At 45.7% G+C, this 27,469-nt stretch overlaps 1 protein-coding gene across 4 annotated transcripts in view; it reads left to right on the top strand.

Moving 5' to 3' along the window:
* GAB3 (GRB2 associated binding protein 3) overlaps positions 1-27,469 on the top strand; it is a 79,305-nt gene that overhangs the window by 38,759 nt on the left and 13,077 nt on the right. For 2 of the 4 annotated variants that reach the window (XR_009278598.1, XR_009278599.1), the window contains exons 2-10: positions 4,988-5,291; positions 11,304-11,517; positions 11,940-12,418; positions 14,905-14,957; positions 16,064-16,319; positions 17,448-17,529; positions 19,130-19,232; positions 20,479-20,592; positions 21,598-21,858. Coding sequence is in view for 2 of the 4 variants with exons in the window: in XM_058848305.1 (XP_058704288.1) it covers positions 4,988-5,291; positions 11,304-11,517; positions 11,940-12,418; positions 14,905-14,957; positions 16,064-16,319; positions 17,448-17,529; positions 19,130-19,232; positions 20,479-20,592; positions 21,598-21,714 (1,722 nt within the window). In the remaining 2 variants the exon portion in view is untranslated. Of the gene's footprint in view, positions 1-4,987; positions 5,292-11,303; positions 11,518-11,939; positions 12,419-14,904; positions 14,958-16,063; positions 16,320-17,447; positions 17,530-19,129; positions 19,233-20,478; positions 20,593-21,597; positions 25,986-27,469 lie in introns of those variants that run through there. The other 2 variants (XM_058848305.1, XM_058848304.1) reach the window with 1 other exon arrangement.

Genomic DNA, 27,469 nt, shown 5'->3' with positions numbered 1-27,469 from the left:
TTTAGATCTCAAATACTGAATATATACAAACAAATGAGAACATGGTCCTTAGGCAGAAGGTAAGTGATGAAGGTCCTTAGCTAAACCTTTTCAGCTTTTGTTCTGCCTGGTTCACTAGCCATTTTTCAGCTCAGAATAGGTTTCCTCGTGGCTTGTTTTGTCTGACAGTGCTGAGGTAGATCAAATGCTCACCTGTAAGAGCAGCCGTCTAAACCTCACACCACTCATTCAGCAGAAGCAGAGACATCAGATTGTGGAAGCACCAATCTCTTTCCTTCAGAAACCCTACTGAAATGGAAACAAAGCTGCTCTTCTTTCTTTCAGATGTGACTCTGGAATTCCCAGTCAAAAAATTCGGGAGCAAGATGAAAACACTGATAGCTTCTGTTACACAAAGGAATGTGCTGGCAGCCAGCCAATGCTACTGCAAATCCTTTCTTTCTTTTGGCATCGAACTGTTTTACTTACGAAGGGCAGATGAAAATTGTTCCAGATTGCTGTTGGCTCTTGTCTGATGGCAGTCGTGTTTCTCTGATACACCTTTCTCTCTAGCACCCACAAAGCTTTGTAGGACTGTAAACTTCTAATCATTCTATCACTCCTCCATCAAGAAAATAATAATTTCAGGAGGCCTCAAAATAAATGTAATAGATTGGATGTAATAGTCTGAATGCATAGAACCTTTTCATAGTGTGATTGAGGAGCCTAAGCTGAATTCCAGGAATCAGTATCTATTGAAGTATATACTTAATCTCAGCCATGGGAGCACAATCTTTCACCCTTAAATTGATCCACATTCTCCTGTAAATTTGGCAGCATGTGCAGCTCTAGACTAAATATTGTCAGATATTATTGGCTCTGACCAGCTTACACAAATCCCTCCTCACCACAGCCCAGCCACTCTGGCCCTGCCACCCCCTTGGGTGCCCCTCCTCGCCTCAAGCCACTGCAGGGGCTCACAGGGGCTCTCTTAGCCTGGTACCAATGCCTTCAGCAGACATGGGGACAGTCTTATAACAGAGAAAGGCAGAGGCAGCCTTGTAACTGGTAAATGGTAAAAAGAAAACTACTGAGGATGTAAAACCCACCATGCTCTGCTGTGGGGCTGGGGTGGGCACTGGAGAGAGGCATAAGTGCCTGCCCTGTGGAGGGGAACTGTGAGGGGGCAAGCACCCTCTGCTCCAGGGTGTATGAGCTGCTGAGGCCCTGAAAGATAAAAGCTGCTTCTGATGACTTGCCTGGCCAGGGCTTGTCACTGCTGGACTCCCAGTGATGCCAGTGTGCTGCATCCCCTCACCCTGGGGAAAGGAGGGGTAGAGCAGATTGCAGGCAAATGCCAGGAAAATGAGGAAAGGATATTTGGCTCAGTGATAAGAGCATCCTGCTGAAAGGTGTACCAGAACCAAAATCCTTGCTTTGTCTATGCCACAGAACAGGGCAAGTCCTGTGTATTGGCAATAGCAAACCTGTTCCTGTCCACTTGCAATCCACAGGCATGTAGCAAGTGGCTCAAAAACCCTGTGCACTGTCACACAGCATTGTAGGATAAGCAAAACAGTTTTGGAGCCAACATTTTGTGGGTAAAGGCACATATTGGGGGAAGTTTCAGAATGAAAATTAGTCTGGGGAGACAGTATGGGACTGGATATGTCAAATGTGAGAGGATGTGCATAAGATGGTCCTTAACCCCACCCATGCAGGTGTCATGTCAGCAGCTGATGCCACTTCTTCATTAGAAGATGGAGGACAGAAAAGAAGCCCAGAGAGTTGAGATGCATGCAGATGCAGTTTGATGGTACAATGAAGCTGATGTTAAGAGCAAGCACCCAGGGAGGAGGTGGTCCCATCTCCTCCCATCATTCTATGCCCTCCCTGGTGCTGGCTGCTGGGTGCTGGCAGCACTCCCCATTTGGCAGTGTTGGATGAGGTGCTGTCTGCTGGTTTTGCTCCCTCAGACAACTCTTTGTTGTCAGGCATAGAACATCCCTGGCACAAGGCAGCAGGTGAGCTCGCCAGGTGGTTCCAGCAGACTCCCTGTCATCCCATGCCACTGCTACTCTGCCATGGCATCCGATTTCAAGAGGGCTTGAGTGCTTAAATGTCTGTGCAGATCTGAGTGTGCAAAAGTTGATCACCTCAACTGCTGGCACAGGCTGCTGTCCCTTGGTGCCTCTCCTTCCCCTGTATTCCAGGCTCAGCAGTGGGTTAGCAGCATGGGCGGGTATTTGCTTTGGTACCTGAAGCTCCATGAAGTTGAGAGTACATTAATGTTTGGGGCACTCCCTGGTGGCAGCCAAGGGCTGTTTACTTGTTTGAGCTTGTGATATCACCAAAGGGCAGCTCCTCTGTCTCACTCGACCCATGCCCCCACCCCTTCCTGCATGTTTCTGTAGCCCCTGTGTAACCCCCACAAGAAAAATCTACTTGTTTTTCATCTGGCCAGGGGCTGTCTGGCTGCATGGGCCCCACCACGAGCCTGGGGAAGGTGCTGAGGGCCACCCTGCAGAAGATGGAGTGGGGAGCCCACCCTTCCCAAGGGCAGTGCAGATTTGGGCAGCTATCTGGCACTGCTTCACCTCAGCCCTGTTCTCACAGCTGCTCAGGGGGGAAAAAAAAGTCTGATATATCAAACATGTATCTTCACCATAGAAAGAGAATTTCAGCCCAAGAGCAAGGCTTCTCCTCAAAACCTTCCCAACTAGAATTTGACTCCTTCTTTACTGACCGCAGTGTCCCATGTTGTTTTTCCTTATGTGTCATCACACTTCTCTTTTTCCTGATTTGGGAGAGAATTGTTGTTCCTGTGTTCATTTGTTCTCAAGTTTTATCAACTGGAACAGTTTTTATAGAGTTTTGCAGCACTGAAAAGTTGCTCTCACCCAGGCTGTGCATTGGGGAGATCGCTCTCCATGCCTCACTGCTGCTCACGGGGTCTCTGCCGACACCGTGCGAGTCGTGCCAGCTCACTCAGCGCTTTTCTTCATGCGGAGCACTGGAAACAAGAAAAGCTGCTGCTGCCATTTTTGTCCTTCTGTGCGCAGCATGGCTGGCTAAAAGCGGCCGAACAAACAAAGTTCACTGCGAGCCGTGCTGAGGCAGCCACGGCCGCACGCTGCTGTTCTGGTTGCACCGATTCCGGCCATGCAGTCCCGGTGGCTGCTCCCGGTACGAGACAGCGGTGGCCACTCCCGGCCCCTGGCCGCTCCTGGCCTCAGAGCCATCCTTAGTGCTGACCACAAGGCCACTCTGAGCACATGGCTGTTCTCGGTGCCGATACAGCCCCCGGCTGGCACGGCCCGGCAGCGCTGCAGGAAAAAGGAGCGGCGGGCTCTGCCGAGAAGGGGCCTGGCCCCGCAGCGAAGGGGCCCCAGCCGCCCGCCAGGCCGGGGCCCGGTGGACTCCCCGCTGAGGGGCTCGGCAGCCGCTCACCGCCCCTCAGCGAGCAGAAAATCCCGGCCGGGCCGCCTGGGGCTGGCCCAGCCTGGCCGTGCAGGGCCGCTCCGACCGGCACCCAGGTACCTCTTCCGAAGCCAAGAGAGATTTCCTGGCCTTGCCTGTCTTTAAAATGTGAATCTCACAGAGGCGGACCCAGCTTCTAAATGGTTCAATAGGTTGTCAGTTTTCAGAGCTGGACAGCTACTGGTTTTTGCTAGGGGACAGCACAGGGGAAGCTCTTGGCAGCTTCTCTCAGAAAAAATCATTCCCATGGGTGGCTTCTTCCCTCCCCACCAAATGTCATTTAATGCAAAACCAGCACAGACAGAAATCAGGATTGATTTCTTCTGGCCCTCAGAGTAGGTGTTGGTGACAGCTGTAATCAACACAGAGGTGCTTATACCGTTGATGAACAAAAACAGCTGTTGAAAAAAATAAAAAAGGGAAAGTATATTGTGCCTAGAAACAGGCATGTAGCTTTATAGACTGATGCTGCATCTGATGCCACCAGGACTTACATGAAGCCTGTATATGACCCATACCTTCAGGCACAAGGGTCAGAAAACATCAGTGCTTGCCAAGTTTGTTTTAGGTTGACAGTGCCTGTGTAAATAATTGTCCTTTTGTAAGATGCTGAAGTTTTCTGTTTAATTTTTAGTATTACAGCTTCCTTAGGGTTTGTTCTGAGCTTTCAGAAGTAATTAGCAGAAGTAATAAAGCTCATTAACAGCTTTGCAATAGCACTGAAAACCATAGGAGGGAAGCTGCACAGGGTATCTGGAGCCCTGGGTTTTGCTGGACGAAAAGGCACTTGTTTCCAGGCATGTGCAGTTCTCGGTATTTCAGTTTACAAAGAAAAATGTGTTCTCTCTTCTATTGATGAGGTGGTGATGTATTGCATAATTTTGATTGCATCATGTTGGCAGGGAGAGGGAAAGGGAAAATGTTCATCTTGGCCTCCCAAGGACAACCCTCTGCCTGTTTTCCAATCTCCAATGCAAGCTGATAGGAAGTGCATCAAATAACAATCACAATTTGGCCAGCTTATCAGAACAACTATAAAACCTGAAAGAAAATAAGCATGGAGCACAGGTCCTATGAGGAGCAGCTAAAGGAACTCAGGTTGTTCAGCCTGGAGAAGATAGGCCTGAGGGAGGACCTTATTACTCTAGAGATACCTGAAAGAACATTATGGCCAGGTGGGGGTCAGGCTCTTCTCCCAGGTAATGAGCAACAGGACAAGAAGAAATGGCTTCAGGTTGTTTCAGGGGAGGTTTAGTTAGGGCATTAGGAAAAATTTCTTCACTGAAAGGGTGGTTAAGCATTGGAACAGGCTGCACAGAGAAATGGTGGAGTCACCATCCCTGGAATTCTTGAAAAAACATACAGATGAGGTGTTTAGGGACATGGTTTAGTAATGGGTTTGGCAGTGCTGGGTTGATGACTGGATTCAATGAGCTGAGGGGTCTTTTCAAATCCTGATGATTCTGTGTGTGGGCTGGTTGCTGTGATAGGTGTTTGGCACTAAAGTCCCTGTTTGTGCCCCTTGCAGGCCTGGCGGAAGCGCTGGTTTGTGCTGCGCAGGGGCCGTATGAGTGGGAACCCCGATGTGCTGGAATACTACAGGAACAACCACTCCAAAAAGCCCATCCGCATCATAGACCTCAATGAATGCGAAGTGCTGAAGCACTCAGGGCCCAAATTCATCAAGAAGGAATTTCAGAACAACTTTGTCTTCATTGTGAGAACCACCTACCGCACCTTCTACCTGGTAGCCAAGACTGAGGAGGAGATGCAGATCTGGGTGCACAATATCAGCCAAATCTGTAACTTTGGACATCTAGAAGATGGCACAGGTAGGATCATGCTCATCTTGGAGGCTGGAGGAATGCCCAAGGATGGCACGAGGCATGGACCTTGCTGTCAGGCTGGGCTGGGCAGGTGGAAGAGGACTGTGGCTCCTATAGCTCCATACAGCACTGAGATACTGCTAAACCCTGATCTGAAAGTTCTCAGTTCACTGCTGCTGGGTGGAAATACTCACTGACTGCTTGGTCTCACTTTGATGAAGCAGTTCCTGCTAGAGCTAACAGCAGGTCCTTAATAAGAAAAGGTGCTGTTTATGTGAAAAGTTGACTGCTATCTTCTGGGGCCATTTATTTCATTATCATTCTCTGTTTATTTAGTTTGGTTTTATGTAAGACACCTGTTCCAGGAAAGCATCCTGCATAACTCCCATTTTCTCAGGTTTTGCTGGATGTGTAATGTGCACAGACATGGGTGTATGTGCATGTACATAAATCAATGACAGAGATACTAAGCTGCCTTAGCCTATTAATAAAAGAAAATAAAGAAAAGGTAGCAAATAGGAGTGATAGAAGTGTGTGTATAGACTTAAGAGATGGTCCTGCCAGTGAAGCATAAAGGCAGCTCTTTTGCCAGGCCCTGCACCTGTATATATATTCAGCAGAGTGAATTTCTTGAAAAGCTGCCAGGAATTAACCACTCCAAGATGGATGTAGCCAGTAATTAAAGTGGGGACCTGTACCATCATTAGCTTACCTTTTAAATGAGACAATTGGGCTCAGATAACGGTAATCTGTCTTTCCCTTGACAATTCTAAGGGGCAGATTCAGCAGCAATTTGAGAGCTTCAGAGGAAGTGAGACAGAATTAAGTCTTTCAATGTGATAAAAGGCAGTGCAAAAGTAAAAAAGGGGGACATGAACCCTAGGGTAGTAATGTGTTTGGGGGTGCCATAGTGTGGCCAGGCAGTTTATCCTTCCATGGTCTTTGTGCTGCTCCACTCAGAGCACTGCTGGTGTCTCAAAGTGCTACATGGCCACACCATTAACAAGCAACTTGATAGGAAGCAAAAAGCTATGAGAAAGGTTTTATTTTAATCTATCATGGTTCCTGGCATTGCTTAGCTGTCTTTTGAGTAGTGTCTTCTGAGGGAAATGGGAGTGGCAAGAATACTGCAGTGGTCCTGTTACAAGTGTGATGTCTGTTCTTTTCCCATTCACTTCAGAAACCATCATGAAGACTTGCTGACAAGTGTGTCAGTGCAAGCTGCCCGTGAATACAAATTTCAAAGTAGGGCTGGTAGGGATTGGAGTCTACTGCCCTTTGGAGCTTGGATGGAATTCGGGATATTCAGTAACCACCTTCCTACTGTTCTGCTCTTGCTGAATCTGAATTGTTTTTGGATTATTATTTCTGGTGCAGGATTAATTTAGGTATAGTTTTACCAATTACTCTGAAATTAAGATAACCCCTTCTATGCAAAAGAGAAAAATAATTTTTGTCTCTCAAATGTGTAGGCAGCCTTCTCCTGGCTCTGTGTGAGGATGTTCATGGGGAATGTGATCTGTGGCAGAGGAGCTAAGACAGTGGCTGTCCCAGATAGATGCATTTATACTGGGAAATGCCTGCTCTGTTTTGCTGGTGCAGTGCACTATTGCTTGTAAGACTTGCACATGGACAATACTTGGAGAATTACATGTTGGTGTTTCTCTCCCAGCAAAGATTGCCAGTATGGGCATTGATAGATGAGAAATGACAGCTCTTGCAGCAGCAGTTGGGAAAACTGGCATTCTGCTTTCCAAAGCAGATATTACCCCCCCAGAAGTTCAGCAGTGCCAAGCATTTGCCTTGGTTCAGTACAAAGTCTGGAACCTGAACTTGCAGTCCTCATCAAGGATGGTGTGAGCTAAGCCTCCAGATATGCACTTAATATGTGTCTCTAATGCCAAATAGCTCCTAAGAGCTTCTATTTATCCTGCAGCTCCTGCCAGTGAGCTCAGGTCTGGGGTGCATCCAGGTCAGACTGCCAAACACATCCTCTGATTTAAATCTGCATGGCTCCACAAGTTGCACATCACATTATAAACAGTTGCTTATTGCTTCAGCTTTTCAGGAGCTCCTAAATTCTCCAAAAGCCTGTAGTTTTAAACATATTACCCTTAAAAATTAACATTAGAAGAGAAAAGCCCTACTAAATGCCACATGCTTTTTTTTAACATGTTTTAAAGCTAACTAACTAACTACTGTTTTTAAAAAAATACTAGTCCCTGCTATGAGTCACATCACTCTTAATCTGTGCATCACTGAAAATCTGCTGTGACTGAGGCCAAAACACAATCTGCTGCTTTCTCTGCTTAGTGCCCAAAGTGTAGCCACAGGTTTATGCAGTGACTCAGCTTTAAGCGCTGTCCTGTTGTTCCCAGTTAGTCCCTTCCAGCAGCAAAGAAGCTGGATGGACAGTCAGGTCCCCACACCAGAGGTGTTGGCAGCCAGATATGGAGTGAAGTTACAAAAGCCGTGGCTCCTGTGCCACAGCTCTGTAGTCAATAAGAGGGGACAGCTGAGGGGCAGAGATGACATGGCAGCTCCAGGCAGATGTCATGAAGGACCTGGGAGGGCAGCTGTCAGGAAGGACTTGCCAGCAGCACTCACACACTGCTGCCACAAGAAAGTGCTTCTGGCTGTGCTGGAAATGAGAGGAGATGGCTGGGGAGTCAGCTGGAAGAGAGAGGAAGAGGCCTTGCTCCTGGTTCTCCTACCCTATCTGACCAAAATCCTGCTTCCATCTTTGGTGAAATCTCCCAATAGAGCCATGATTCCCCAGGCCCATGGGACCCATGGCCATGAAGGGGATTGAGAGGGTGCTTGGCCCAAGTGTCTGGGGCAGGGGAGGGGATGAAATAAAGTTGGATGTGGGACAAGAGGGGCACAGTTTATCCCATATTCAAGCTGAAGCCATGACTAATTGACACAGTCCAGTGTAACAGCTTTTCACTGGAGAAGCTAGTGGGAAGGTTGTTTAACCAGTTTCATTAGGAAGCCTTACCGTTATTTCTATCTCCTTGGTATGTCAGTGCAGCCTTGGGGGTGGTTGATGTGAGAAGAACACCCCTATTCCACCATGTCCCTGTGCTGCTGTTGCACCATAACAATTCTTGGGGAGGGGGCTGGGGTCTGTAGCAGAAGGGGAAAAGGCACCCTCTGTTTTTCCAAGCAGTGGCCCTTCATTGATTAAAGAAGTCACTGTGGAAGATACTGTTCAGCCTCTGTGGTGACTTTCTCCACAATTGCAGGGCAGAAATGTTTTGTGTTAGTACCCACTAAAGCAGTTATTTAGGCAACTGAAGCCTCCTGCTGTCTCTCTGGCAAAGGGGATGGCAGGCGCCAAACTTATTCTCTACTGTCTCACTGTTGAAAGTAGCCATGCATAATTTATTCTGCACAGCTGCTGTTGTGGTAGTTTTAATGCACACGATTTGGTTACCCCTGGCAGGGACAGGAACAGCCTGTAAGGAGGTGGCTGCAGGTCCCTCAGCCCCTGAAGGTCAGAAAAGGGCAGGTCTGTGCTGTCCCCATCCCTTCCTCCTGCTCACAACCATTGCCATGTGGTCTGCAGCTCACAGCCTTTCCTGATGGGATAATCCATGGCTAAACCCTGTGAGTAACAGATGGAGTTCAGGCCTGTTCGTTCTCTGTATTAATAACCCAGAATGCCATTAATTTATTTCTTATGCACTGTGGCAGTTGTAGTTGTTGGTTTGTTGGGGTTTTTTTAATGTAGTCAGATGGTGAAGTGAACATGCTTTACTGAGATCCCTAGGGAGCTAGCCCAGTGTATATTTGATCATTGTCAGCTTGCAAGACAGTTCTGAGAGTCCAAGATTTAAAAACAGAGTTCCTGTCTGAGCCAGCATGCTGACCAAAAGTTATTTTTCAGATGGGAAGGCTGCAGCCCTTAACTTTGTTTTGCAAATGTGAAACCCTGTAAAAGCCATTCCTTCAAGAGATGATCACTAATGAAACCCTGCTGCTATAAGCACCTGCTCAAAATTAAATCAAATCCATTGCCTACACTTAAATTTAAGCATGTTCATATATGTTCTGCTGACCTGAGGCCCACTGCTGCCCAGACTTCTGAAGCTAATTGGAGAAAGCAGAGGGAGTCAATATTGGTAGATGGGAAGGACAGAGGCAGCTCCCTCCCAAGTTGAAAGGGATGAGATGTAGGACAGTGCAGGGTAGATAGATCAGCTGTTTTATTCTTCTGCTATCAGAAAGATGAGGGGTGAAGCCTGCTATGGCTGGCTTAGGACCCTAGATCAATAGAATCACAGACTATCCTCAGCTGGAACAGACCTGCAAGGATCATCAAGCCAAACTTTGGCCCTGTACAGGATGACCCCAAGAATTGCACCATGTGCCTGAGAGGGTTTAGTTTGTGTTTAGTGATGTTGCTATCTAACCACAAGTCTTGGCAGCCCTCTCCATCCCTCCTGGTCTGCTTGTACACATACCCAGCACCTCCCAGGATTGAGAAGTGACTACAGCAACCTGGTACAGTGCCAAAGCTTGTGGCTCTGTTGAGGTTGGGACTAGATTGGACCTGCTGGAGAGTTTCAGGACCATATCACACAGTGCAGGATCTGGGCCACAGGATGCATGCAGCTGGTCAGGGGCTGGTATGCAGCATTTCCATCAAGTTCTGGATATCAGCATTAGAGAAATCTGTCATCTTGCTGCACTTTGAAGGCATGTTAATTCTCAGTGTGGTTTTATCAGCAGTCACTGGTTTCTTGTGTTTGTTTTCCAGCTTTGTCTCAGTGTCTGAGCCAGAGAGATGGGTACCCCCTGCCCAGCCCTGCAGGTGTCAGGGACCCAGTGGGCACTGCCCCATCCCCATACAGCTCTGGTGAAGGAACTGCCATGCAGCAACCTGAAACTTCATTAGAAAAATCTTATTCCCTAACTGAGGACTTGTGCTCTTGGTGCCACTGTTTGAGCTTGCTGCCAGGAGCAGATGCTTTTGGGGAGCTGCTCTGTAAAAACACCCTTCCCACACCACAGCTGACATTGTGGGAGGTCTGGCTTGCACTTGATATTTTTTTGGAATTTAAATGCCCCAAAAGCTTTGTTTAGCTTGAGTCTGTGTGGCTCAGCCATCACTCCTTCTTCCCTTCTGCCCAGCTCTCTAGCAGACAGAGGTTGGGAGAAGAACAGAACCAGACTTCTCTGCTGCCAGGCAGTACTCAGGCCAGATGGATCTGACTGTCTCAGCCAAATGCTGCCACTGAAGGGTGACCTTGGGGGTGTGAGCAGGCAGCCAGCTCTGGGCCAGCCCCACTGCCTGCAGCCCTGACCCCTTCCTGTCCCACTGCCATCCCACTCTGTGCTGGGGACATTGGGGTGTTATGCCCAGAGAAAGTGTCACTGGGCTCAGGCTCCCTGTGCCTTGTGACCTCCAAAAAAGTAGTGTCACTTTTCTCAGCAGAGCCAAGAAGCCTCCAGCTGGGCCGTAACAGCCGCAGCACTGCTCTTGTGGCTTGGTGTCTAGCTGAGAGAGGCATAAAAAGCTTGCAGACAAATTCAGAGCTTGTCTGGCTATTCCACAAGCTGGAAAGCTCAGTTTTGTCTACTGAGATTTAGAAAGTGGTAAGAAATAATCCCTTTCCTTGTCACCATTAATTTGAAGTGTTGGAGATGAATAATTAATTATTTGCATAAGATACTAAAAAAATACTTGATAAAACAGGCTGCTGTGCCTCAGCTCTTTGTTCAGCTGAGTCTGCTCTTCATTGTTCATTGTGAGGAGGGATGCCTCAGCCCTGTAGGAGAGGGGCACCCCAGAGCAAGGGGTCTGCACTTCCTGCAGCCTGGAGAACTTAGCCTGGGCAGGGGGAGCAAAATCAGGCTCTCCTCTACCCAGAACCAGTGTTTGCCTTGACTCACTGCTGCTCTGGCATAAAACATCCCTGGTGCAAAAGCAAGGTGGTGACAGCCAGGACAGTCAGAGGGCCCGGGCGAGTCAGAGCCATCCCTCAGCCAGGTCATCCATTGCCATTGCAGGTTCTGTGGAGAGCCTATCTCACACGACCTCGTCCCCACAGCCCTCACCGGCCACCTCCACCCACGCCTCCCGCATCGCCGACCCCTCCTTCTCAGTTGACCGCACTGCTGCTGATGCTGCTGCTGAGGAGACCCCCAGTGAGTCCGAGTCAGTCTTCCTCCCTGACTACCTCTTCCTGTCCAACTGTGAGTCGGGCAAGCTCAGCCACAACAGGTGAGTCTGGGGTCTGACAGATATGTCAGGCTGGAGCCCCCCCTCTGCCTGCCTAGGAATGAAACTGGGGCACACAGCCCCAGGGAGCTCTGCTACTCAGGGCTGGCTCCCAAACACAACAGGGGACCACCAGCCTAATCCAATTTACAGGGTGCTTTTCATAGCACAGATTAGTGCTTGGCCATCATATGTTGGTCCTGTCCCTTTCCAAGATGGGTGGCTGAGGATCTCACACACTCCCTCCAGACACCTGCTGTTGTCCAAGATGCTCCACAAAATGTCCCAGCCTCCAGTCCAGCTCAGAGGGAAGGGACAGACTTTTTGTCTAGTTTGTCCTAAACTGTGGTTGGGTTTTTTGTTTGCTGTGTTCTTATAGCCAGGAGAAAAGGAAAGCTTAGGTCCTGACCTTTGTCTCCTTGCAGGTGTGACAGCTGGTCAAACTCAGACAGATCTCTGGAGCAAACATCATCAGATGATGTTTTTGTTGACTCCTTGCAACCACCGCCCTCCTTGTACCTTGTACAGCCAACCAGTACTGGCACTGTGCACCAGGTCGGAGCCCCAGTGGCAAATTCCAGCATCGTGTCCAGGAACATAGATATTAGTGGGTCATCCAGTGACTTTTCCTCCTCTTCTCCACTGCTGGGGAAGCCACTGACACCAACGTTTCAGATTGACAAGAGCCAAAATGCGCTGCCCTATGGTGTAACCCAGCTGGATGTGCTGTCCAACACGCCCCCACCGCGGCCACCCAAGCCAACCCACTTCTCAGACAGGAGAGGAGATGAGGTGGGCAGCGGAGCCCTCCAGAACGGGCACACAGGGATCTGCCGGGCTCAGGTCGCTCTGGTGCCCAGAAGGATCTCCTTGTCCAGCTTGGACAACATGAGGAGCTGGAAAGGTGAGTGCACTTCCAAGAGCCTGCAAAGTAGCATCAGTGTGAGGGATGGAGCTTTCCACATGCACAGAGTGGTTTTGACTTCCTGTTGTGCCACTCTGTCCTCCCCTCTGTGAAATCTTACACCACCCAATGTAACTTTCAAATGAATTAGCAAGCAGGATTCAGGCCTGTCCTTTAGGGTTCAGCTCCTGCTCTGTAGAAGCCTCTCAGTATGTGTACAGATGGGCAGCAATTTGGCTTTGATCCCTTCAGGGTGCCTCATGCCTTGCTAATTTTTCCCCTCCCTCCTCAGAAGAGAGAGCGGTAGAAAAACCAAAATGAGAAGTCAGCCATTGAATTGGGCAATGACAAACTCTGTTTATACAGGTCAAAGTGTGGGCTTGCATGTGGGCAATGGCTCTGGAGCTATGCTGCTTTGCTATACCTGGTCCATTCTATGAGAGCTGCATATGTTTTCACAGCCTAGAGTAAAGACCAGGAGGTCAGGGAGACTCTGGGGATGGGATGTAATCCTGGTTGACCCAGAGACTCTGCGTGTCCTTGAACAAATCCCACTCTGTCCTTGCATTTCTGTCAGGGCAGTCTGAAAACCTACTGCTACAGAGCAAGGCAAGGCTGCAAAGCAAACTCTAATCTGAGCTGAGCTGGCTTTTCCACTTGCTCCTGAAACACCATCATCACAAACAAGAGCAACAGTCAAAACACAGAACATCATGGTGTCAAAAACCAGCACATGAAGTATGAGAAAGTTTTATTACATGAAGCCACAGAACAATGGAAGGTAACTGGAATACCTGGCTGGAAATCACCAAGTATATTGCATTGACATGAAAACCTTCATTTTTGATGAGGAAAAAAGTGTAGGTTTTAAAGGGTGATCATCCTTTAGACTCCTGCAGTTTGAATGACCAGACAATGTGTGGGACTGTTTGACCTTGCTCTTAAAGCTCAGAAGCTAGAGCAAGGAGATCTCTGCTCAGCCTGTTTATCAGTATACAATACACACAACTCTTAGAAGATTTCTGGAGAAACACCCATCAGTGAAATAGCTGTTCTTAATTATCTGCTACATTTGGTTGCTCCCTGAGAGGTGCTGCTCCAACACAGTTGGTTCATGATCCTCCAACCCAATTTACAGCAAAATGTCTCTAAGAGGATTAAGTGGCCAAATGTCATGTTGTGCTGCTGTGCTGCAGGGTTGTCTCTGCCTGATGGGGGCAGCAATGAATTAGTAAGTGCTGCCACATTTACTTACCCTAAGTGTAGCTGAAACTACTTGAAAGGTTAAACTCTGAATTAAAATGTCTTTAACAAGAAAGATCAGAAAAATAAACAGGGAGAAAGCAGCAGTTACTCACCAGCTCCCTCAGTAAATGCACCCAAGTTATTAACTTAATTTTTGCCCTTACTAACCTGCAAAAGGTGCACATATGTAATTAGCCCAGGACGAAAGCAGCATGAGCTGGTGGAAGCACCATGAAGGAGGATAAGGACCTGTAAAGCACCAGATGCATCCTGGCATCTGCCACAGCTTTGTGCCTCAGTGTCTTTTTGCCATAATAAATAAATGTAGCTGTCCCAGGACAGTGACTGTGTATATCTGAATATGTATCTGTGTTAACAGAATTGCTTTGTTCTTGTTTAGCCTTTTTTGATGGTACCCTCAAAAATGCCCCCAGTTGCAGTACTGACATCTCCACCATAAGAGTGGGAAATGGATTAGCATGGTCCCAGGCATGCTACCATGTTAAGGCATTCCCATAGAAAATCCATTTTCTGCACAGAAAATCCCTTTTCAGAAAAGGATGATGGTTGTAAGCATCTCCACAGCTGATCTTCTATGTACTGAATGCTGGATTTTTTGGCTTGGAAAATAAAATTGAGCTATACCAAGACAAAGGCATACCTGCACAAGGAGGCATAGAGACTGTCTCTGGCTGTTCATTCCCTATCACCTTGAGCCACTTGCACCACATCAGCACTTCTGGATAACAAAGCAAAGAATTTTTCTCCTACCATTAAGTTCTCCCACACACCACTTTCTCTCTGGTCCTGTCCTGACTGGCACCTTAAAAGACTCCTAAATAGATTTCCAAGAAATATTATTATTTATAATAGCCCCTTTTCATATGATTTCCCCAATTTGACAGATGAGAAAACAGAAAACTACTAGAGCAGGAGCTGCATTTAAATTCTTGCTCGCTTGTTCCCACACTGGTCTTTTCCCCCAGGTGCTTGTATTACAGGAAGCGTAAGTAACAGCTGGATTATACATGAACAGGTTCCTTGGTTTCACAACACTTAAACAAAAATGTAATCACTCTTAAAGTACTGCTGAGTTTGATCTGGTCCTAAGTGTCATTGTATTTCCTCAATGGAATCTTTATAAAACTCTATTTTAGAGCCATATGTTTTACTCTAGAGTTATCTCTGTAAGGTTGCACTGCCTCATCCCATTTTTAATCACTTTTTTTTCCTTGTGGCAGATATGGAAGGCAGTTCCCTAAGAAGTCGAGAGAAGAGGCTTAGCTTGAATTTGGTAAGTACCCTGTTTGCACAAATTTAAAACACTGGCACATAAACTTCAGAGTGAATCATTTCACATCCTGATAGTCAATCATTCCTCTCCTCTGTTCAGCAGAATTTAAAAAATGGGGAAAGTGCCTGGCTTTGGGGAACTTCTGTGCTGGCTGCTTTGTCGCCTCAGGTAGCCTTTGAGAGAAGAGAGAGGGAGAGGCCACAATACTGAGTACCCTGTTTTTAGAGCAGATGAAGCTGGGTCTATTATGAAAAAGGTTACCAGTAGCCTCAAGAATTAAACTGTTGACCAAGAGCACCAGAGCAAATGACTTAATCCTTGAAAAAGGGGTCTAAAGATGCCTATCACTTCATGGTCCTGAGAGATATCTCTTCTTTAGGACATTGGAAAATGTCCGCTCTCAAAGTGCTTATGATTGAAGGCTTTATCAGTCCACAGCCTCCTGCCTTGGCCTTTGACAGACACAGTTCTAAGCAGCACCATCTCACATCACATAGCCAGTCTTCTGCCTGGTGCTGGATGCTGTCTTCTGTGGGAGATCCTTTGCAATTTATATTTTTCTCCTTTTTGAAAGCTTGCAAGGATTGTAATCACTCCCTCTCACCACTCAGCCAGCAATAACCTGCATGAAGTGATTTTCTAATGGTAATTCTCAGTGACCAGAAGTGAGTTGTAGGTCTGTGTCTGCTCTCTAAGTTTCCACATATGCCAAAGTCTAGTTCACCAGGTGTTCTCCTTTCAGACTTTTTTTTTGTATTCAGGATCTTCCCTCATTTTATAGGTCAGAATTACTGCTGTGAGAGGCAGGTGCAGCCTCACTGAAGTTGGAGGATTTAACCAATAGTTACCAATCAGTTTGGTTCTAGTTTCCAGCAGTGCCTTGCGAAGCTCAGAGTGGACTGCTCCAGAGCTGGAGTGTTCATCTGAATTCATGTGTTTGTCTCTTGTCACTCTATCTTGTGCCTCTCTGAAAGGCCCCATCAGAACAATCCTGGCCTGGGCTCAGCTGAGGTGTGTTCCCAGCTCACAGCAGCTCCTGGCTTGGAGGGGACTGGCTGTGTATTAATCGAGCTGTTTCTCTTTCTGCTCCTACTTGGCTTGTACAGCCGTGCCGGTTCTCCCCGCTGTACTCAACGGCTGCGGACAGCACAGAGGACAGCTACATGCCCATGCGCCCCAGCACCTCTCCCTCCGCGCCCAGCTCCGACTGTTCCCCTGATGGCTACATCCCCATGAGCCCTGGCTCAGCCACCTTCACCTTCCCTGTTGTCAGCACTGAAAAACTCACCAGCCCATTGCCTGAGCTTCCCTCCAACATGGAGCCCCCTCCAGTGAACCGAGATCTCAAGCCTCGTAGGAAGTGTAAGCCCAGACCTAAGTGCAAAACCTGGGGGTCCTGATGGTGGGGACATGGGTAACCTCCTTTGATAGTGTCCTTGGCATGTCTTAAAGCAATTCCCCCTCTAGAGGATGGGTTGAAATGCTGTGTGACTTACAGCACTATAACCTAGGATGGGCTTGCAGGGCAGTTTGTGAGTGGAGGAAGAGCTTCCACGGCTGCTTTTGCAGTCAAAGCCCAGGTGGCTGCATAAGCACAATGCCTGGCTTTTCACTGTGACTGCAAAGAGCCAAAGGGACATAGCCTGGGAGAGACAGCAGACTAAATCTTGCCACTCTGAAGTACATGTATTGCTGTCTCACCAGCTCTCTGACCTGCTAGGAATGGGACATTCAAACACTCAAGTACTCAAACTTGATGTGTTGGCTGTTGGTTAAGCCTCTGTTGGATAGGCACAACTGCCTTAGTTTAATTAGGAATTTTCTGCAGATGCTTTTGCTGATGGTAAATTTCCACTCCTGGTTTTCTCCAAAATCTGGGTTGCACTTCTAGAGAATATACTGGGAGCAAAATTCAGCTTTGAAGTGGAGAAATTTCCTAAACCTAGTCTACAATAAAGCTCTTAGGGTTGGCAGAGCCACCGGGTTACTCAGAAATTGCTTTTACAGTGCTACTGTAAAATGGGGACAGACATTTTGACCATTGCCATGAAGAAAAGCAAACTCATATCCTTTCTTAAAGGGTTTTGAGAATGGTGGGCACATGTACATTGAGTGGTGACAGGAATGATCCTGATCCCGATGTATAGGATGTTTTTGTTTAGAACAGAATCCAAAACCTGTTATAACCTGTAGGCTGAAGCAGCCTCTCCAAGGCAGCATATGCAGAGCATGTTTGGGGCAAACGTATGTATCTTGTGCCACATTTGGTCTCTTTATGCCCACTATACTTATTCTGTTATTTTAGGATGACTGGGGGACTTTGATTTCCAGCACTGACCAAAGAGGTCATTTGTTACTGATTTCTGTCTTGGTTATGTTCTGTGAAATACTCTGTTAGTTTCTTTCTGTTAATACAAAACCGCATTTTTCTAAACAGCCTGTACTTTTCATTGAAAACATAGTTCCTTTTGTATTTTGTATTTTGTACAGCACGACCACCTCCTCTGGACTTGAGGAACCTCTCCACAATCCGGGAGCATGCTGCCGTGACCAGGATGTGGACTGTGCCTTAGTAAGTCAACAAGAAACCTGCCATTCCAATCTTTTGAGCATTAGTGTGGAATAGAGTTAAAAATAACTTATCCCATCCCACAAGAAAGATTCCTGGCAAAGTCCACAAACAAAAGTTCCCCAAGATTCCTTTCAGCATCCCCCAGGCTTTTACTGTCTCTAAAAGGCAGGGCTCCCTTTCCTGGCAGCTCCAGAGAATTCAGCATCATGATTGGAGTGTTCCTTTTAAACAGCCTGGAGCTGGTCTGCACTCTGGTGTGGCTGCTATGATGACTAAAAGCTTGGCATGCCTAAGCTATGATAGAGCCGTTTTTGGTCCTGAAAATTAATATAGCAAAGGAAAAGCAGATCAGATAAAGATATGTCTGAATTGTAGACTGGGTATAGAATTCTGCACTGCCACACAGCAATCCAGACTTGAACTTTTGACATGACCTTTTGTAACTAGAAATTAGTTGTTGGTAAAACAAATGCCTTTGATCCTGAAGCCCAGGAGCATGAACAGACGATACTGTTGGGCTCCAGGGGCAGCAGAAGACTCGTCTTCAGAAAACTTGTTAGCATGGGCGGACTTCAGCGTGCAGGCTGGGGGGGTCTTGGCACAAAAAAAAAAATGCAGCTGTGTTGAAGTGTGCATGCTAAAACCAGAAATTCCCATCAAAGTCCTCTGCACACCCTGGGCACTCCAGAAAATGTGGGGTTTTGCTGGCATGAGTGCTAGAGAGGGCATTTCCACTCCCCCATTTCAGGCTGTCATGTGAAGGGCAAAAGAGACACAAGATGAGCCATTTCTCAGTTGCAGAGCCCTATCTAACATCCAGTCCAAGGCTGGTTAAGCCCCTTGGCACTGCCTGTTAGGGAAAGCCAATACCCTAGCTCCCAAGCATCCCTGCCAGAACATTTAGGTTAATCAGTGCTGACACAGTGCAGAGTTTTGAAGGATAACAAGCTTAGGGTGAGTTTGCATGTTTTACACTAACAAAAAGAAGTTATGCCCAAAACTAATATAGCAAAAGGAATTATGCTTTTCGTGCTGCACAGAGAGGCCATCTAATTTCCTATTAACCAAGCTCATTGTGCTTGCCTGCGGTAATTTATTCACCATGCACCTCTGAGAGTTGTGTTCACAGGATAGATTTCCTTGTGCAAGGGCTGAGTTACTGCCATCTCCACAGCATGGGTAGCAAGTGTTAACCCTGTGTACAAAGCCAGACCGAGTTCCTTTGCATGTACCTCCAGCAGCTGATTAATTCACCAGTGTCCAAAATGTGGATACCTGCACAGCCTAGTAACTGCCCCCATTATTACCCAAATGAATGATAGTTCTGTGCCGCTTGATAGAATTGCTTCAATGTTTTATGTTTTCTATCATACCAGATAGCAAATTTTCATAAATACCAGAGGGAAAAAAATCAACACAATCAGTCAGCGATATAGCACACTATTTCTAGAATTAAGGAGTTCTAGCTTTGGACAGCCTTTCCATAAAGGCCACAGCCTTAGTGTGAGTTTATTCACCATATGGACTGTTTCAGGCTTTGGCTTCAGTTCAGTGCATCTGTAAGATGCTTCATTAACCTCTCCTGTGTTTTTCTTCATAGCAATCGAATGAGCTTTATCTCACCAGAAAGAGACGGTATTAATTCAGCAAGAATATTTGCCAATTCAGTTTCCGGAGAAGAGGAAGAAAGTTACATTCATATGGTAATGTCATTTTCACACAGCCATCCTTTGCTTTATTCTGCTCTGTCACACTGATGGAGAATGCAGAAGTTTGTTTTCTAAGAAAAAACATTGAGGAGGTTTGTCCTTTGCCTTCTGGTTTGTTTGTTTATTTTTTCAAATGATGAAACGGTTTTAAACCAAAGACACTGGGACCAATTTACAGAGAGATAAGGGAAGTCCTTTTCCTGCTTTGCAGAACTCAGCTGTTTGCTCACGAATGTTGCTGAGCAGTTCCAAGAGATCACAGGGATCAGCCATATTTACATGTGAACTCAGTAAGACAAAGGAAAATTAAATCTTTTCACCTTTTAAAATTGTGCCTTGCAAAATCTCCTAGGAAATAACAGAAAGCCTTTAGTACACTTCCTAAAGAAACACACCAAATATTGTGCAGAAACAGAACTCCCATAAAAGTCTCATTGCTTCTGCTTTGGCTGGTGGCATTAGCCCCACTTCCCATCCCAGGAAAGAAGAACATCTGGCTTTGTGGCTTCCTATTTTTCATTTATTCTTTAGCCATATCTTGCACAAGACCAGAATCTTGTTATTCTTTGAATTTTAGGTGGAAATGGATCTCAAATCCATTCAGTCTGACTACATACCTACTCCATAGCCAAAGCCCAAAACTAATAGCATAAAAATATATTGCAAAACTGACCACAGCCTCCATGAACCATAGTTTCAAATTTTAACCCAAATCTCTGCCAGACTGAAATCTGCTCAAGAGGGCAGTTCCAGTTGTAACCATTCCCCATTTGATTTTTCTAGTCTAGGAAAACCTGTCATATGTTTGTGGTTATCTGTGATTTTATGAGAATAATTTTCAGTTTCTACATTTGAACTGAATTTTCACAATTTCTTCAAATTCATTGAATGATGATGTTCAAGTGGGCACCACTGCAAATCTGAGCATTCCAAGGGCTTGGATTGAGAAGCTGGGTACAAGTCCTTCTTGATAAAATTTAGTGTAAATCAGCCTGTTTCATTTGTTTTGCCAGAATTATCAAAAGAAAAAGGGCCTCACAGTTTCTTTATGCCATCCCACAATTATCAGTGTTATGCTGTGGTTAGTAACCAAATGCCCCCTTGGCACAGAAAATTATGTGGGCCCTTTCTGTTCTCATGCACATTTTCCCAGGCGAATCTCCCAACTCATAGTTGTGATCCTGTTTCCTTCTAGGATCATGTTTTTAGAGCATTAAAAGTTTTTCTTCTTTCCTGACAGGAACACAGACAGGGCACATCTCCATACAGTGGTGCTTTTCCATGGACAAGGAAATCTAACCTTGATTACTTAGCACTGGATTTTAACTCTGCTTCTCCATCCCCTGTGCAGAAGGTACGAGTCATCTGAAAACCCTGCAGCCTCTTGACTTTTTGTCTGCTGGGAGGAAATTAAGATTCAGGGTCACATTCTGCTAGGTGCCCTAAGTGCCATGATGAAGCCAGTAGTGTTTCCAGTTGACTTTATTTGTGTCAGGCTCAAGATTAATTTGATAAAAGCATGATAAGGGTGCTGACAAGGTGTCCTTAGTGTGACTTATAGGGATGCTGCTAACACAAGCTTGGTACAGGGTATGAGACTGTTCTGGGAAGTGCAGCCATGCAGGCTTGTGGGCAAGTGGATTGATTATTACAGGATCTGTGCATGCTCCTTCATTTTCATCAAGTCTCCACAAAGCCTCTCCTGCTAGTTTTCCCCAAACTGTCTTTGCAGTAACAAGTTTGCAGCCCATGTGTAATTCATGGCGTAAAAGTGTACCATCTCTTACAATCTGGCAAAATGTGCATCTTTATTCTTGCATCACCAAAACCATTTCCATTTCCTTTGCAATGCTGAGAAAATACACTCCTTTTTCCAAAGAACTTCTAGCCTGCCAAGGTAGTGTGTGTACCACTGCAAAGCAATGAACTGTTGTCAGTTTGGATCATTTTGTGTCCTGTGCATAATTTTCCCCATCAGCCAATATTCCCAGATACAAAAGACTCAGGACTCTTAAGCTTTCTTATTTAAACTCTCCCTGTATCTAAAATCAGTTAGGTTATCCTTGCAGCAGGATCACTCAGATGAGGAGAGAATGATTATCAGTATGGAAATAGCCAGTACAGTATGTTTCCCTCGCTTGCTGTGCTGGGCTGAGTGACAACGTGATGGATAGTTATAGCTAAAGCAGGCTGTAAAGCAATGCTTTTATCAGCTGATGTCACTGTGAGATTCAAGGTGAAGTGAAGCAATCAAGGAATGGGAAAGGGAAAGCAGAAAATCAAGCTAAGTTTCGCTAGCACACCTTTCTTCTTTCAACCTGAAAATTAAAACATTGTTTTTTTCCTCTCTGTACCATAGAAACCTTTCCTGTCTGAAGAACAGAGAGTGGACTATGTCCAGGTAGATGAACAGAAGACGCAAGCTTTACAGAACACTAAGCAGGAATGGACAGATGAAAGACAATCAAAAGTGTGAAGGAAGAAGATTTGGGATCTGGAGGGTTTTTTTTTTTGCACTGGAGCCACAATGTTAATGAAGCAGCTAGCACAGTAGAGCTCAAAGATGCTTAAAGTCTGTTGAGGCATTTTTACTGGAAACCTTTGATTTCAGCTGGAAAAAGTAAGTTGTGTGAGTCAGTGGTTCACTGATGTCTAAAGTAATGCGTTAGCCTTTTTACTACCCTTACCAGTATGCTACATGGTACCATTTTCTGGCATGATTCTGCAATGAGTCATACACTTAACGTTCACAAATTCACTACAAGTTGTATTAATCTAGTTTGTCCTGCCTTCTCCTTCTGTTGCTTAATTCCTAGTTCCTCAAACTATTTTTTGATATTCCTACAAATGCTGCAGGTGCTCAGAGTGCTTTTATGGCAGCAGGCATCTGACAGGTTTTGGTGACTAATCAACTAAGGGCTAAAATACTGAAACAATAAAAAAAAACTTTTTTGAATATATAGTGCTTAAGCAAAGAGAATTTTGAAAAATATTTTTCCCCTGGGCTTAAAAGGTCTGGCTGTGAGCTGATGCAGTCAGAACTCAAAACAGGACTACACACCCACGCAACTGGAATGCATGGTCTTTGACCCTCTGGATGACAGTCATTGTATTAAGCTTCTTGCCTCCATTGTGGCTCATACTTGTCACTTTTCTGTCTGATTCCTACTGGTATTTTCTCCCCTGTCTTGGAAAGTGTCTTTGGCACAGCCCAACTGCTCTTCTAGTAGGAGGCTGCAGCCACACAACTCTTGGATGGCCAAAAAATAGAAAGGGAAGCTGTGAGCCTGTTTCTGCAAGCCTTGAGAGAACTGTCAGAGGATCAAGATTGCTTTCATCTGAATGGCAGAAGAAATGCCATTGGATTGCTGGTAGCAGTCATCAGTCTGATTGGTTCACTAGACCCACCCCAAAATAAAAAAGAGCATTAGGAAGTGCAGTGTGCTCTGCAAGAGGCCAGGACCCTGCCAAATCAGGGCAACAATGCGCTCATGCAGCATGAGGACGCCTGGGCTCAGGAAGCCTATCTACCTTGGGACTTGTTATCGGCACTATCTCAGGATGACATATGTGTATAGTTTATAAAATATTTAATTTTAAATGCTTGGCTGTGGTCTTTATTTTACAGTGGCACATGGCCACTTGATTCATGGAAGTAGGCAGTGACACTGAGTGACCCACACTGGATTTGGTCTCACAGGCTTTGCTCATGTACATGAGTCCCAGTAGCCATAAGAGGTCTGATCCTGTCAACATGGATAAACAGACAGGACCCTTACAAAAGATTTCTTCTCTGACAGTGCCAATTTTCTGGCCTCCCCTCATGTGCCTGTTGTTAACACGTTGCATTGCTGTAACCTGACATCCTAAAAATTCTGAACTACCAAACAGAGGTCATAGAAATGCCATTGCAGAAACCACTGGCATTTGAAGGCTCCTACTCAACTTCTTCCTTACACCCCATCTTCTCCAATCATTCAGGCACTCTGGGAGGCTGAGTCGCTCGTCCTGTGGGAGAAGCAGCATAGCTAACAGAAACAGTTTTCCTCCTACCTCAAGCAAGCTGAACGGCTTGCGAGTCTCACTGCTTCTTTAGCCCAGCCCCTGGGGATCTGTGGTGACCAGGATCTCACTAGGTTACCCTGCAAGAACAAGGTTCACCAGCGCCTTTACTGACTGGGGCAAACTGGGCACCCAGGCCTGTGGGCATGAAGTGTCCTGGACTAGAGCTGCTTGGAATACTGGGGTTAGTCCTGCAGATAGCTGACCTGCTGTTCCATCCTACTCTGCTCCTCCCCTTCCTCACCAAAGCTCTCAAATGAAAGTTGATGTTCATAAAAACTTTGAGAATAATTCCAACTTTTCCATACATATCTTGTCTGTCTGGTGCAAAATTCAGTTTGTCAAAACCCAGTTGTTTTGTCCTCTGATTTAGCAGAACTATGGGCACCCATGCCCTGGGAGTGATATTGTGTCAGGGGCAGGGTGTTTGGTGAGAGGCAGTGGAGATCTACACCTACACAGAGGTGTCAGAGAGAAGGAAGCATGGAAGGACCACGATACTTTGCCTTTCTGCTCCAAAGAATTGTCTTCCTTTCAAAGTGTGCAAATAGCACATGTTGCTGAAAGCTCTTGATATGTGCTGATGTACTGAAAGGGTTGAAAGACCAGCTAAAATATGTCTTAAGTTGCGGACAGACAACCTCCACAAAGGGTGAACAAAGTTATGTTCTGCTACTGCAGATGCTGGATTGTGGAGAGATTGCAGGAAACCTCTGATGCGGATCAGAATCACATACAGATCAGCTCATGTTTGGAGTGTTTCCTTTCATGCTGTCAGACAATCATCTGAAGTGGAAAAACACCAAGTTATTGGAGACTGACTTGGTTGTTATTCTAGTTTATTGTAAGAATATTTGAACTTCAGCAAACCTGGCTAAAAGATCATTCAGAAGTTTAGAGATGAAAAAGCTGTATGTGGATTTTTACTCCCCTAAAGGGACATAAGCTTATAGCTTGACAGGGACTGTCCTTAGATCAGAATGGCCCCTTTCAACTTCCTGTGTCCCCTGCTTGCTCTCACAACACTCTTATCTTGATGAAATGCTGCTCACTGGTTTCTAACTTTCACTTTTAACTTGGAGCTAGGTTTGGGGGTTTATTCCTATTTTTTATGTAACATCTGATTTTATCGGCTGCTCCAGGGCGCATGACATACATTCTTGTGCACATACAACACATGAAACAGGAGCAATTAAAAAATACTGGGGAAAACTATTTAAAAGCAGAGCAGTCCTTGTCAAAGGCTTTTTTTTCTTTCGTTTTGGTCAAATTCCACAATACTTGAAAGAGGGTAAAGAGGAGGAAGATGGTGGGAGGATGGCAAAGGCCAAATCTGTTTTGGCCACCTCACCACTAAGGATTTGGGTGTGAAGGGAGCTACAGTAGCCACGACTGACAAACCTGTGGGCCAGTACCCATAGAGCCAGCTGGTGGGACTTGGAGGAGTGTTACAGAGCAAAAAGGAGTTACTGTTTAGTTAAGTCTGATCTTTAATCTTAATCCCTTGGCCAAGGAAGAAAGAAAACCTGAAAACTGAGTCAGCTTTTGACAGTGTCTGAAAATATAGCCCAGGCCAGAGCCCTTGATTAGTACTGGCTCTGGGGCCAGCCAGGCACATTCCTGATAGTGTCCTCTTTTTACCGTGGGTCTGTTATTTGCATGTATTTTTTTCATAAGTGTAGCGAGAGCTGATGCAGAGAGAGACTCTGCACATAAATATAGAGTGGCCAGTGGGCCCCTTAGCCCCTGTGCTGAGGGAATTGGCATTGCACAGCCCAGGTATTGTAATGTCTTCTCTAGCACTGCTGGGGCCTCTCGTTTAAAATGGGGAGAGCTAAATGAGCAGAACAGTTTTAGTTTAATTGGAAATGCCACCTTGTGGAGTTGCTGGATGCAGCTTGGTTGCAGGATGACATGGAAAACAACCAAGCTTAATGGTTTGAGTCCTGTGGTTATTGTTGGGGCCATCAGCTGGTTTCCCCACACTGATGTGTTTAATATGGCCTTACTCTCTCCTTCAATGACTGCACTTTGATCAAGCCAGAGTGGTCCACAACTCATTTGCTTTTTGGACTAAACTACATTTTACATTTATAATTCCTTTATGATAGTAGGCAGCATTAATTTCCTTACTGGCAGAAATGAGCACTTAACCTGAGGAGTGCCAGCAGCCATGTCACTGGAGCAAGGCGTTTTCAGCTAGCTCACTTTGCCAGTGGTAGCACCTGCTTTCTTCATTGTCACTAACTACAGATAGTCCTAGATGTAGATTTTGGAGTTGCATTCACTTGCAGTGATTCAGAGGTTTAATAATTCAAAGACCATCAGATGCTGTGATGACAACGAAGCACAGGGCAATGCCTTCCCTTTGTCCCCCTGTTCTGCAAAACTTGCTCAGGTTTTTTTTTAAAAAAAGCCACCAAAATAGCAGACATAAGCCATGTCAAAGCCAGGATATTTTTGTTGTTGTTGTTTTCAAATAATAATAAACTTTTTCTCTTGCAAATGAAGCATTATACATTTTTTTGTATTTGTAAATCTGTGGGGAAGCATTAAACAGTCATCTCTGTTATGAAGGGACATGTCATTGCTAGAGGGAAGGGGCTCACCTTCCTAATGTTTCATTGTAATGTTTGGTGTATATATTTGCACATTAAGCTGTATCTTTTTCTAATAAATTAATATAAAAGGTAGCTGTGATCTTTAATCATTTTCATAAGTAAAGGTGCTCATAGGATAAGCTCCCACATTTTTCATTTAATCCTTTTTCCATTTTTTAATTCTCTTACTAGGCAGTGACTTGTTCATTTAAAATATTTGGATGCAAATTCAAACAAATTTGCAAACAAATGTCATATACCTGTGTATCAAGGAGATTATTTGCAGAATGACAAAGAACTATGAAGTTGTGACTTTGACTCATGCCTGTATCCTCCTGGGACAGGGTGAGCTGCAGTCCCACAGTCCCAGCCCCAACTCCTGCTGCCAGAGCCAAGGGGCAGGAAGGGGCCACAACTCTTGACCGACCATGTAGACCACAAGTACAAATTTATTCAGCAGATGCTCCAAGGTTGGATACAAAGACCAGTTGTTATGTAACCTGGTCTTTTAACTGCTCTGTGCTGAGGAGTGTAGTTGCTGGTAATATAATTTCCACATCCAGCAAGCTAGGGACATGGGATCCTTTCAATGGGCACATGGAAGATGAAACAAGGCAGTCCATGGAACAAGAGCTGAGCAAGCCTTGCTGCTAACAAGCCAGGTAGTTTGGAAATAGTTTATTTATTACTTCAGGCTAGTGCCACTTTTGGATCTGCATGCTTTGTAATTCTGGCTGGAGGTCCACGTGGTGGATTGAGGGTGGTGTAGTGCTTAGAGAGCCACGGACGGAAACTTGGCTGCACAACTCAAGATACACAGCCACTTGTGACTGAGATAAGCCTTTGCCTGCAGTCTTGATAGAAGGGAACTCCATGATACTTTGTGTTTGATCTTCAAGAGAGGTCAGGTCAGACAAATAAAGGTCAGATAAAGACTGACTGCCAGTTCACAGCTCTTCTGTGTCCTCTGCCCAGCAGAGATGGCAACCAACAGCCCTTTCATCAGAGAGCACTTCCCAGAAAAGAGACCTCCCTCAATTGCACCTCCTCCCAGAGCTTCGGAGGGAAACAACTACATCAAAGCCACCATCAGCCACCACCATGAAGTGAGCCAGGAAGCTCTCAGACTTCTCACACCTCTGTGCAAAGTATTTTAGTGATTGGATAATAATAATAATAACAATAATAATAATAATTATGATAACAACAACAACAATAATGGGGGAAAAACTGACAGCAAAATGCCTGGATATGTAAGCACTTGGCTCTATACAGGCTGGCTCGTCTAGTTACATCTGCAATTTCAAACCACATCAGATACTACCCCGAAGCAAAAAGCCACAGTGCAGCCAGCCCGGTAGCAAAACCAGGTTATCTTCATGGGGTGTGAAAAACAAACCTCTCCAAAAAGTCAGTAATTCCCTATCATAGAATTATAGAATATATCTTGAGTTGGAAGAGACCCACAACAAACATTGAAATCCAGTTCCAGATCCTGCACAGCACAGCCCCAAGGATCACATCGTGTGCCCGAGAACATTGTCCAAACTCTTCTTGAGCTCTGGTAGG

The sequence above is a fragment of the Poecile atricapillus genome, chromosome 12 (assembly GCF_030490865.1).
Source record: "Poecile atricapillus isolate bPoeAtr1 chromosome 12, bPoeAtr1.hap1, whole genome shotgun sequence".
Lineage (NCBI taxonomy): Eukaryota > Metazoa > Chordata > Aves > Passeriformes > Paridae > Poecile > Poecile atricapillus.
Note: the sequence above shows the minus strand (reverse complement) of the source record. Positions and strands in the feature narration are given on the sequence as shown.